At 40.4% G+C, this 12,439-nt stretch overlaps 1 protein-coding gene across 1 annotated transcript in view; it reads left to right on the forward strand.

Moving 5' to 3' along the window:
• The first annotated feature begins 628 nt into the window (after positions 1 to 628).
• Positions 629 to 12,439, forward strand: part of sema3g (semaphorin 3G) — a 67,626-nt gene continuing 55,815 nt past the window's right edge. The window contains exon 1 of the mRNA XM_086276782.1: positions 629 to 975. Within this exon, the coding sequence (XP_086132908.1) occupies positions 867 to 975 (109 nt within the window). The 5' untranslated portion in view covers positions 629 to 866. The remainder of the gene's footprint in view (positions 976 to 12,439) is intronic.

Here is a 12,439-nt window from a genome sequence, read left to right on the forward strand (position 1 = left end):
ACTTGGTTAAAAGTGTTGTGGAGGAAAGAAATGTAGAAAGGGAGATCTTTTTGATTCATTCATAGTTCATAAATTTGTGGGTCTTTTGACATCTTCAGTCCCTTGAAAGAGGGACGTCTTCCTCCTTCTGTCCTGTGAAACCACAGCTCACACAACATACACAAAAATAGCTTTTGCTACTTTTAGAAATTGGGAGCTTTTTATTTTTGTGAAAGGAATGTTCTGGGGTTTATCAGGAGTTTGCCTTGAGCACATCATACAGTCCAGCTTGTGAGTCCTTAGTTTTTGCTACACGCTGCAGTAACCTTTCTGTGTTTGTTATGTGCTGCAATTGAGAAATATTTACAGAATGTGGGTGGAATTAAAGTGGGGGTTAAGATTTTATTGTTGTCTCCAGAAGTTTTACTCAGCTGTGTGTTCAAGCTGTTAGAGTGCCATCACTAGCAGATGATGATAAATTTGTACTATAAGTCATCTTCCAGGTGCGTCTGTTTGGAGAGTGCTCTGTTATGCGTAAAGAAGGGGCAGGTCACTTCTCGCTACTACAGCTCTCCCTCTCTCCCTTCTGTTGAGGCGTGGTATTTCTCTCTCCGTGGCTGTAACAGACTTCTGCGGGGCAGCTGTTGGAAGTGAACTGCTGAAGCTGAGTCAGTAAATCTTCTCACCAGCCCAGGCTCAGTCACTAAGCTGGTGTGTCAGAGAGCCATTTACGTGCTGGGGGGGGGGGAATTACACTTCCAAGTCAAATGCTGGCATCGTGAGAAGAAGGATCCGTCGGATTTTCCCCTTTTAAATTCTGTGGGAATATTGTGTTTGACAGCTCCTGTGTACAGCTTCAGCTTAAGGCTGGAGGACATCTCCTCGGGATGATGAAGATATTTTCACCTTGCTCTATCATGATTATTGTTGCGCTACTTGTCGCCACCGTCTCTGCCACCAAATTAAACGTGCCACGGCTGAGACTGTCCCACAAAGGTAATCTATCTATCTATCTATCTATGGGCAAAAGCTCTCCATCACTATTTTATGCGCTTGGTTTTTTCCTGTTGTTTGTTTTTTTCGGGAGAAAAGTCTTGGTTGTGAAATATTTATCTGATACTTGGAGACGCTCCAATAACCGCTTCTTGTATTTTGCGCATTTTCTCCTCAAACCACTTATCGTCTCCGTGGTGGTCTGAGCTGGAAGAGCTAAATTGCTTTTTTTTTTTTGGGCTACTGTTTCAGGGAGTTAATGCGCTTTAGGAGACGCACATGTATGCATTTGCTGGTTCGCAGGTTGAAACAGCTCGCAGTACAAGCCGGGTGCGCAGCAAGAGGAGAGAATTTGGCTGAGGCTCGTCTTTCTGCGGTCAGACACACCGCGGCGATCGTCTCACTATAAAAGTTTATTAGGGAGGGCAACTGCGACGGAATAGGTACCTAAAACGAGGATGTTTGATAATTAACATTTTTGCTGCTAAATTGTTATAAGCACTGGAGAATTTAGCAAGACTTGGTCTTTTTTGTTGTTTGTTTCGTTTTTACTGCAGTCGTCCTCACAGGTGGATTTTGTGCGTCATTGTGTGCAAGCTGTTTCGCTGCCGTAATCACAATTCTCCAACAAATGACTGTACTAATTGCTTGCTTGATGATAGATTTTTTACTTGTTTACCAAATATTTTTCCTTAGCATTGCCATATCTTTTGGCTTGTTCCCACACATGATCTCTTCCTTTCCTGGCTCTAATCTAAGCCCGGTTGTTGTCTATGACTCACCCAAGTTTAATGATAATGAGGCAGTAAAGTGTATGAGTGGTTAGGTGATGCTTGACTGGGTTTTTGCCAAACTATTGTCATTGTTTCGTTTCACTCAGGCTTGAATGATTCTGTAATCATCATCAGCGATAGATATCACACAGGATTTCCTTCTGTTCATTTTTTCAGGGGAAAAGTCACCAACTGAGCTTGCTTGTCTTCCTGTTGCCTGGACTGAAAATAAATACAAGTGGAAGAAAGAGAGCGAGAGAGGCTCATAGAAAATAGGGAGAGAAAATGGAAGTGGTTTTTAATATTGAGGTTAAAGGGCAACAAGAGGAGCAGAAGTTAATAAATGGCATGAAAATCTGAATTTGTTTAGCATTTTAGGAGAAGAGGCAGGGAGGAGGCCCCAGGCAAACACTAGAAATGGAAAAAGCTCACGATTGTGACTCACTGTATTTGCTCATGCAAAGCCTAGTTTGCAAATCCCATATTTTCACTTTGGTGGTGCAATAAGCAGATCCATATTGAGCCATTTTTCTTCATAGCTTGCCATCGAAAGACACTCACTTCTCATTTTATGAGCATCACATGGAGTGTGGAGAGGTCTCTGCTTACGAGATTAACATTATGGAGCTTCTTGCTTCCTTTCATCATGACCTCAGATTTGACCCATCACTTTACCCTATTTTACATAATTTCCCCATTGATTCAAGTCTCTCCCCTCCTCATCTGTTTTTTACAAGCAAATCTCTCATAACCTCTACATGTGTCTCATCATTTCACTCTTTAGTCTAATCTCTCCCCTGCCTCACATCTATCCTTCCCCTCTATATTGCTCTCTTGTGCTCTATCAGCTGCATATGCCACTGCAACCCCCAAAAGCCCAGAGGGTGTTTGTATTCCCAGGAGGATGTAGAGGTAATTTAGCAACAGGAAAAGCTGTCATTATCTCATTTCAATCACTTAGTTAGTAGAAGTTCAAGCAGGAAGAAGGCCATTTTTACCTCATAGGAACCATTAAAGTACTTGGATCCCTCTTGTCTTCTTAGTTTTTTTTCAAATACCATAGTTTGAAAAATGTATTCAAAGGTTTGTTGAATTTAACAATTCAGTTAAATTAATGATAAAACATCTTTTCTACATAACACATGGCTATAGCGTCAATAGCATTTTAATGACTGTTGCAAAGTGCGCCCAGTTTCAAATGTTTTCATTAGCACATGCAAATCTTTCATTAATTTTCCTTTTTCATTTGAATGGCCTTGTGACTTGTTTCATTATAAAAACTATATTTTAAGAATTTATTGTAGTTTATATTTTCTGAAAACGTGATTGTGCAAAAGTAAAAATGTGTGTGTTCATGTATCTGTGAGCTGACGCTGCAGCGTTGAGGTCTGTAATGTGTGATGTGTTGGCTGGGCTCCCTGCCCTCCCAGCAAAGCATCTATACAAATCTCCCATCAAGCTTCTTTCTCTTTCTGTCTGTGTATGTCTTTCATTTGTTCTCCTCTCCCTTCAGCTGGCCCGATTCTTTTATTCGTTCGAATTCTCTGGGTCTTGTGTGCTCACACACTATCCCACACTGACTTTAGACACACACACACCGTGTCTAACACAATATTCACTTTGTCTGGCGTAAGGCAGGGGGTGCACTTGAAAACACAAACGTTCACATCAGCGTCCCATTCTGATCAGATTGCATTAGCTCTCTGTGTGAAGGGTCCTGTTTGTTTTTGCTTACAGCCTGTGAATTAATGAGTTTGTTTTCCTAGTTGGCTTTGCCTGGATGCTTACATGCAGACTGGTGTTAGTTGTTCTTAGGTGGAGGAGTGTAATCTGTCATCAAGTCAGATGGAGATGGTCCGAACAGATGGAATGTAAACCGTCTCCCATCCTTTCATCTTTTGGGTCTTTTCCCTCTGGTCTGCATCAGTTTCTCCCACCCTCCTCATTTATTGTAGTCTTCCCTAATGCCTTTGTCACATTCAGCTGAAGTGCTCCCAGTCCTCTGACTGGATTGAAAGTCCAGCAAAGAAAAAAAGCTAAACAAAGGAATGAGACTGGAGGGTTTAGTACACAAGCCAATGAGCTTTTTTTTTTTTTTTTTTTTTTTTACCTTTTTTTCTTTCTTTTTTTTTAACTACAATGTATATATGTTTGCACTAGGCAGTCAAGAATATTTTAGAGGTTTTTTTGTGCTTTAGTAATAGCTGACATGTGTTTAAATCTAAAATGCCTGTGTAAAATGCTAACGTACAGTCAAGAGAGCCTTTAGCCTGCAGGCTCAATAGCAAATATTTAAAGTTTACCGTACATGAACAATAGTCCAGATAGCTTAATAAAACTGGAAAAAATGCAGGAATGGCAAGAAACAGACTTTAAATAGGGTTCTGATCCAAGTGAAAGTAGTGATCCTTTATTGATTTCAGCTGTACAATACACCTTAGTTAGAAAAAGATGCATCTAAAGAAGCATTTCAAAAGCTCTCTAAGCTTTTGGGTCAAAATCAAAGTGCTGCGTTGTTGTTTTAAGCCTTGTATGTGAGTTTTTGTCCAAGAATGATCCACTGGATCTTATTATGTATGTGTTTATGTGTTGCAATTACTTTTTTATAGTGGCAGCATTATACCAGTGATATTTAAATGGATCATATGAGGGTGAACAACTTCTACTTTCCATTCCAATCATGGAACATTTAAGTATGGAGGGTATGATTATTGTCCTTGTGCTAACAAAATGCTAAGAAACATCTAAGTGAGTATCAGGTATTGTAAACATGCATAGACGAGGTCATTTAGAGGTTTAAATTTAAAGATGAACTTTGAACTGCTGCTGTTTCACAGTTCACAGCTGTCCTGTGGTGCACCAACTGGAGCGCATCACCCCTTGTTTACCCACATCTGCAAACCTTTCAACACAGAAGGAGGCAAATCCTACATTTACTGAGATCTGCTGCTGCATATGGGATGATGTTCATGCAAAGTTTTATTTGGATTGGCACACAGATTAATGAGGAGATAGGGTACAAACAGACACATAAATACGCTACCGTACAGTCATTATAGTAAGGAAAAAAGAAGAACATGTGAAAATGACTCAGTTCTGTTGAATGTATTGCAGCCTCATAGATTGCAGTCTCTAACTTGTGAATGATGCAGTGCAGGACTGTTCTTTTCACTCTGATGTGTGTCTGCTTCTCTCTATCAGCCCATCAAAGCAGCTGCACCATCACTTGCTAGGCCAACAAACCATGTGCGTAATTTCCTCAGACACACAGCCTTCATAACTGCAGGATGTGGCAGACAGCAGAGTTTTAATTTAACAACTTGATAGAAGAAGCTGTAAAAGTCACCTATGTATAGAATTCTGAAACCAGGATTCAGGCAAGAGTTCGGTACACAGCAGGAAAATTCAAGGACTTTTCTTTGAGTTTCTCTTTTTGCCTTGTTACTTTGAAACAGTGGTGTTTAGTGTCTTAATGAAAAGTTGAAATGGACAAGCTCATGTGCTACTAATCACGAGTGCTGAAAGTCAAAGTCAGCCTCTGTTTCTGTTGTTGCTGAGATAAATTCAACCTGGTTTCTTCAACATTGAGTGAGTTCACTGTACTCAATTGACTTCCAAAGTAACCAGAGCTCAATCCAGCTACATCTTTGGGATGTAGTGGCCAGTAAATCTGAAGCTACTGTGTGACGCTATCCTATAATTATTCAGTAAAGTCTCTCAGAAATGTTTCCAGCACTTTGTTAAATCTGTGCGAATGAAGAATTAACGCAGTTCTGAAGTCAACAGCAGGTACAACTGGGTATTGGCAAGGTGTACCTAATGAACTGCCCAGTTACTATAAGCAGTAAACTGTTCCTAACCCTGCAATTACCAAAAAAAGCACACAGCACATTAAACATCCTATCAAAACGGCATGTAACTGTTGTCCATGTTTGTTCAAATGGGTCAGAGTGGGCTGTTCATGTTATCCCACAGACAGCCTCCAGCAATCAAAAAGCAAATGTTGTTTTAAAACATTGTTTTGGTATATGTAACCGAAAGCTAAGCTTTCACATTTGTTAGTCGTGATATAAGCTTATCAACTAAAACAAGGTACTTACAGCTTAAATCATAAGAGTGATGTAGAAGTTGCCTCAAAGATTTACACGTCTGACACTGTGAAATTATTTGCAAATGTGATTGGTTGAAGGGTGTGGATTAACATTTAAGCACAAATGCATGTATGCAAAGCTGAGCTTTCAGAACATAGTGAACACATTGCCTGCACATGTCACTGTAGTTCAAAACTGTATGCATGTTTTGATAATATATAATTACTGTAAATCTAGTCATGGTGGAAATGTGTGTTTGTGTTTTAAACTCACAGGTGCTTTATATAAAATATAAAAGAGGCACAATAGTACTTTGTCCCATTCGGGAATATCAGCCATAATTGTTTTTGAGGCTACAGAGACATAATGAGACCTTTCCTGTCTGGTATGTAGACCTGCTGACAGAAGAAACACATTGCATGTTTCTAACACCACAGGCATGATATGAGGGGTGAAGAGTGTCTGAGAGATAAATACAAAGCACTAATGTGTGAGTGTGCGTGTTTTATGTGTGTATGAAGTGTGTAATGTGCACGCGTGCGTAGCCTTGTCCTTGCTAAATACATAGATGTACTGCTTTTAAAAGTAAACATCTGCATGTACTGAACTACTAGACTATGTGTGCGTGTGCAGAGTTAACTGTATGAGAGTGTCTCAATCAGAGAGCTAATGCATCTGATGTCCACATTTGTGTCTCTCAAAGTGTCACTTGTGTGGCCTCGTGTGACAAGCCTCAGACGGTGACCAGCCAAAATCACTGACAAGACACAGATGGAGAAATTAGTGACGAGGGAAATAAGAATTGACAGTAAATGTGTGAGACATGTGTTGATATCAACGCAGAGCCAGGTTTCAGAGCGCAGATGCGAGGATGGAAAAATAGTGTATGCGTGAGAGGAAAGGATCAAGAAAAAAATGGCACAGTATAAGACAAGAAAGATAAAGACACCAGGAGGAGGAGGCTATGTCTATGATGTGCATCTGTGTTGGTCCAACACATTCCTGACACTTAGTCAGAAACCCCTCCTCATCACATTTCCAATAAACTTAGAATCTTATAAATGCATCATCATTTCAGAAGTCCACCACAATTTTGCTGACAAAGAAGAATAAACAACCAACAAACATCCACATTAACAGGTATACAGAGTGACGAGGGACAGAATCACGCAATTAAGCAATCTTGTTGCAGACTGATATGTTGGCAGGTTTACTGTAGGCACCAAAACGTCTTGGTAAAATTTTAGGGGAAAATGCTTTGGGTTAAAATATATCCCTTTATATCACTGACCAGACTTTAGTAGCACGTTTCTCCTATTTGCAATACGTGCTATACCTTTATCAACATAAGGGAGCATTTTTATTTCAGTGATTTCGTGCCAGACAGTGTAAGTGTTAATTTTGTCAATTTGTCATTTCACTGAATTTGCTTACAATTAGGAAAATATGAAGAATAGCTGATATGAAGTAAGACATCCTTATTCTGTCAAATGTTCAACCATCACTTTTCTGCGAGTCTCTGAAAGATGACAGCAATAATAAAGTTATTTTAGGTTTACATAGCTGTAGCATATTTTAAGATATACTCATGGCAGTTCTGTGGATAAGCACCTACTCATTATCCTTAGGAGATAAATATAACCCCCCAGCATAGCACTTAAAGTTCAAGGCTGTACTGATAAACCAGTGTTGGATTTAAATGGCTTAATGCTGGTGCAAAACATGTTCAGATAAACACTGCCTTGATGCCCTAAAAGGTCAGTGCGCTCAGGCCTTACAAGGCTCGACTGTCTAAAGCTGAACTCTGAATTAACACATGCGCCCCCAGTAATCAGTGAGGTGAATGATGAACTGAAGAGGGGGAATGCTCATGAAAGCAAAGAAACATCAATGAAATTTTAAGATCAGAGACGGAAAAGGAGAGAGGTAATCAATGAAAGATTTGTGAATGTTGAGAGAAAACCAATGAGGGATTTTTGATAGAGAGACTGTAAAAGAAAGCGAAAAAAGGATGGTGAATTGGGGTGAGTTGGGGGGGCATTTTACAAGATGGAAATGCCAGAGGAGGGTAGATAAAAAGAGGTCATGGTAGTAGAGAGAGATAAATGGATGATAAAAGACGGAGAGGGGCTAGGAGAATGAAACGGAAAGGAAACGACAGGAGGTTGAAAGGGTTGAGAGAGAAAAATGAGAGCGGTGTAAGCATGACAGATAGAAGGATAAAGAGAAGACAGGAGCTAACCTGACGACTGAAAGACACTGGTCCCTTTGAGAAGCAAAGGTTGAGGGTTCAAGTCCCAACAATGTGGCTTTGACTATCTGTCATGTAGATTACTAAGTATGCCACTTACACACAGGAATTACAGGGTGTGTGTGTGTGCGCTGGTGAGTCTTGTGCATATAGTGGGAGTATCCTGTATCCCTGTCTTTTGTGAAGCCTTTCTGGCTGCCCACAATTGTTTGACTAACACGTTAAGAAGAGTTGTGTGTGTGTAAATGGCTGTATGTGTGAGTGTGCATGTGTGCTAAGAGGCTAGCCAAAACCAATCTCAGTGTCCTCAGTGCCGGGTTTATGTTGTCTTGAGCGAGGGGGACTCAAGTCCTGACAAACTATTTATCTAGTCTTTCCACACTCTGCCACACCCAAAAGACACACAGCCGCCCCCCTCCATGGTTTTCACAATAGGTCTTCTCTACTCTGAATCTAGTTTGGGTCTTGTTTCCTGATAACAATCAGACTTAGAAGTAAGGAGGAAGTTTTCTGAAAGCTTTTTAGGAAGTCTCTTACATTTTCACGCTTGTTTGCCAAATTAGCACTTAGCATCATTGACAGCTTCTTGAAGACAGCATCAGTGGAGCTGCAGATCATGTTATCTACACTAAAGTGAAAAGAAAAATGGTAAAACTATGACCAAAAAAGTGTCATAAAACATCCAAGTCCAGGCTCTCAAGGTAGGCTTGGAAAAGTAGTCAAAGGAAAGTTAGAAGACATTGAAAATACACTACACCCTTCTTGGTAAATGGTCTGTGTTTGTATAGTGCTTTTCTAGTCCCTAAGGACCCCAAAGCGCTTTACACATCCAGTCATCCACCCATTCACACGCTGGTGATGGCAAGCTACATTGTAGCCACAGCCACCCTGGGGCGCACTGACAGAGGCGAGGCTGGCGGAGGCGAGGCTGCCGGACACTGGCACCACCGGGCCCTCTGCCCACCACCAGTAGGGGGTGAAGTGTCTTGCCCAAGGACACAACGACCGAGACTGTCCGAGCCGGGGCTCGAACCGGCAACCTTCCGATTACAAGGCAAACTCCCAACTCTTGAGCCATGATCTCTCTGTGAGCCACGATCGCTTCAGTATGTTGAGACTCTACAACCTTTCTAATGACCAACAGGGGGCAGCACGTCTGGTTGCAAGAAATAGACTGCGTAGAAACCTATGAGAAAATTACCCTACATCTTATGTGATTTATGACCTCGTTAAACATTTTCTTAACTATTTTATCATCAAAGGTGTTAGTTTTTTGTCTTTTTTAAGGCAACATGATGAAATTATGATGCCATTTAGGACCTTGTGATTGTCAAGTTGCTATTATATGAGGATGAGATTGATGTGGAGACTGATATTGGCACACACAGAGATGTGATGTGATTTGAACATAAAACTATGCTGGTAAAAGTCATTCCAGTTGGTTTGTTACCGTCACTTTAATAAAATGGTGATTTCACCAAGCCGCATGCATGAGCAAGCGAGACTCTTTTGGAACCTGTAACCTGAACTGAAATCAGTGAACAAGATGCTGTAATCACAAGAAGTCCATGGTCAGCCTAGGTAAAAAATAATAATAATTGTGTTATGGCCAACAAAGAAATATAGGTTTAAAATGAAAGTCCACATATTTTACACGATCGTCTGTACTGTTAGTCCACCCAAAGTTTTTAAAAGCTTTACACAAATCACACAGAAAACTTTGTACTCACTTGGACTAATGTTGAACTTGGCCTCCTCCAGCATGTCATCATCTGCCAAGAGCATGCAGGGCTGTGGTGCTGAAATGACAGATGCCTTGCCAGTGTTTTTCATACAAAGTCCTGCTGTTCCAGCTTGAGGAACAAACATCATTCAGCCACTCATTTTCTTGATCTGAGACAGATAAATGAATTTATCATTGCTTATGTATTCTTTCTCTGGAGACATAAAGGGAGTAGTAAGCATTTCAGATAGAAATGTGGTACAGCTGAGTCTTCCAGCAGAAATGAAGCAAACAAAAAAGGACACAAAAACCCTTTAAGAGACAAAGAGGGTTCCTCTTGCCCACTCACGTCATTGTAGTGTGCTACCATTCAGTGTTTTGGCTCCAAGCCAAAGTGAAATGGCAGATAAACAGGTCAGAGCCCTCTCTAATGCTGGGCGAGGGGCATTACAAGCCACATGTAGGGAGATGCTTCACCCCTGCCACCGAAACAAACAAACTCAAGCTTGTAGCAGTCAGTTAGTTCCACAAGAGCTGCTGACAAGAAGAACACAGCACAAAGGACTCCACTGTGGACTGATGGATCTATTAAACAGCGACTGCAAACATACAAACATGGCCGTTAACTTATACCAGAGGAAGGCTCTATGCGTGAATGCATCTTTGTGTTTGCTACTGTGACAGCCAAACGTGTATTGCAACCAGCTGTCCGATTTTAAGCGTTCTGTCTTTAATTGAATCCTGATTCGTTTTGCTACAACAGAACAAATCAATCAGTTTGTTGTTTTTGTTTTTTTTATTACATTTCAAAACTGAATTTGAAATATTTTGTATGTTTTAGAAATGATCTGCAGCGCAGCGACATCGTTCATCTTCATTAGCACAGCAGCAGATTACAGCAGAGCTACTTCAGTAGTCCTAAAATCATTTAATCAGTGGATTTGATTTAGGAATGAGGAATTAAATGCATATTTGTCTTCATTTTGTTGCATTTAGATAAAGCGTGGGTGAGGCCAGCTGTAATCTGGTTGAATTGTTTTTGCAAAAACAAGTGACATCACAGAATTTCATACAGATTTGGAGGCATCGAGGGAGCAATGGCTGGGAGCAAAACTGTAAATTAAAAAGCTGAGTCTGAGGAGAAAATCTAGAAAGATGCAGCATTGTTTTTTTCTCTCTCACACAGTTAAGTGTGATGTAGGACTGATGAAGTGATATTAAATAAGAGCCTGACAGGAAAAGACAGAAGGATTTCTGAAACAATGGGAGAAAGAGCGAGATTAAGAGAGGTTAGAAGCAAGGATGATGAAAAGAATGGAGGAAAGCTGAGGCCAGGAGATATGGAGTTTATGAGGGATCAGTTTGGATGAAAGACATAAAGAGTAAAGTGTGTGGTAAAATTGATTAATGGAGTTAGAGTGGATTAAAAACGGGAGTAGGAAGAAAAGATGAAAGAGGACAAAATAGAAAGCTGGATAAAAAGAAAGCATCTGGCTGTCAGAGAGGATGAAAGATAAGGAGAGAAAGAGAGGAGGTAGAGATGATGAAATAAGGGAAGAGGGGGGTGACCTGATGGGAATTGAGGGTGATGAGGTAACACCCTACGCTGTGTTTTGATTGGACCAAGAGGGAAGATCGAATAACAGGAATACTGACAAGCATCCTGAGACGACTTAGGGAGAAGATGCTTTGACTACTTGTGCGTGCGTACGTGTGTGTGCGTACGTGTGTGTGCGTACGTGTGTGTGCGTGCGTGTGTGTGCGTACGTGTGTGTGCGTGCGTGCGTGCGTGCATGTGTGTGTGTGCGTGCGTGCACGCGTGTGTCAGAATTTTGTGACAGAAGGAAGATTCAGGAAGTAAGAAAATAAAGAAACTGAAAATCCCACGTAAGATTGTGCTCCCTTTCTGAAATGCATCTCAGTTTTTATCACATGTCATAAAGGACTGGCTGCATTAAAATGTGAGCTGTGAGGGTAGAATGACATCTGCAGTGAGGAGCAGTAACAGGTTGGCAGGAAATCCCAGGATTTATTTTGTCATGAGTTATCTGCAGGATAAATCCTGGGGAAATGTAATGTGGGAATTAATAGCTGCAAATTAATACTTTCAAAATAATTGCGTAACAAAATTGATAGATAGCACATGGGTGATATGTGCAAGCTGCATGAAAAAATTACATATTTAGTTAGATTTCTTCTCCAGTTTCAGCAAAATGAGTAGAACCCCCCCCCCCCAAATAATTATCTTACAGGACACAATTTACATACATGAGTATAGAAAAGTGTTTTTTGTGTGAGAATGTGACAGAGGCTACAATCACAGCTGTTATTAAAAAAAATCTTAATATCAGATTGCAGTATTTGTGAACTGAAATTCAGTGCTATGCTCAGTTTTGTTCTTGAGGATACATTTTTTTTATAACTCATTTATAGAAAACAGATAATCTGTAGAATGGGAAGAGGTTGATTACCTCACTAAAAAAAGAATAACTTTCAGCAAAGGTCTGAAAGTTATTCTTTACTCTGAGTAATACTCACATTTAGTTTGGTTGTTAGCACAAACAGACTAACATGGATCCTTTCAAACAATGTGAAGATGAAGATTTGAAGCTTGTGTTTACCATTTTAA

The sequence above is a fragment of the Aulonocara sp. 'chitande type north' Nkhata Bay genome, linkage group LG20 (assembly GCF_057382095.1).
Source record: "Aulonocara sp. 'chitande type north' Nkhata Bay isolate Kocher_YH1m ecotype deep benthic linkage group LG20, A_spYH_male_GT1.1, whole genome shotgun sequence".
NCBI lineage: Eukaryota > Metazoa > Chordata > Actinopteri > Cichliformes > Cichlidae > Aulonocara > Aulonocara sp. 'chitande type north' Nkhata Bay.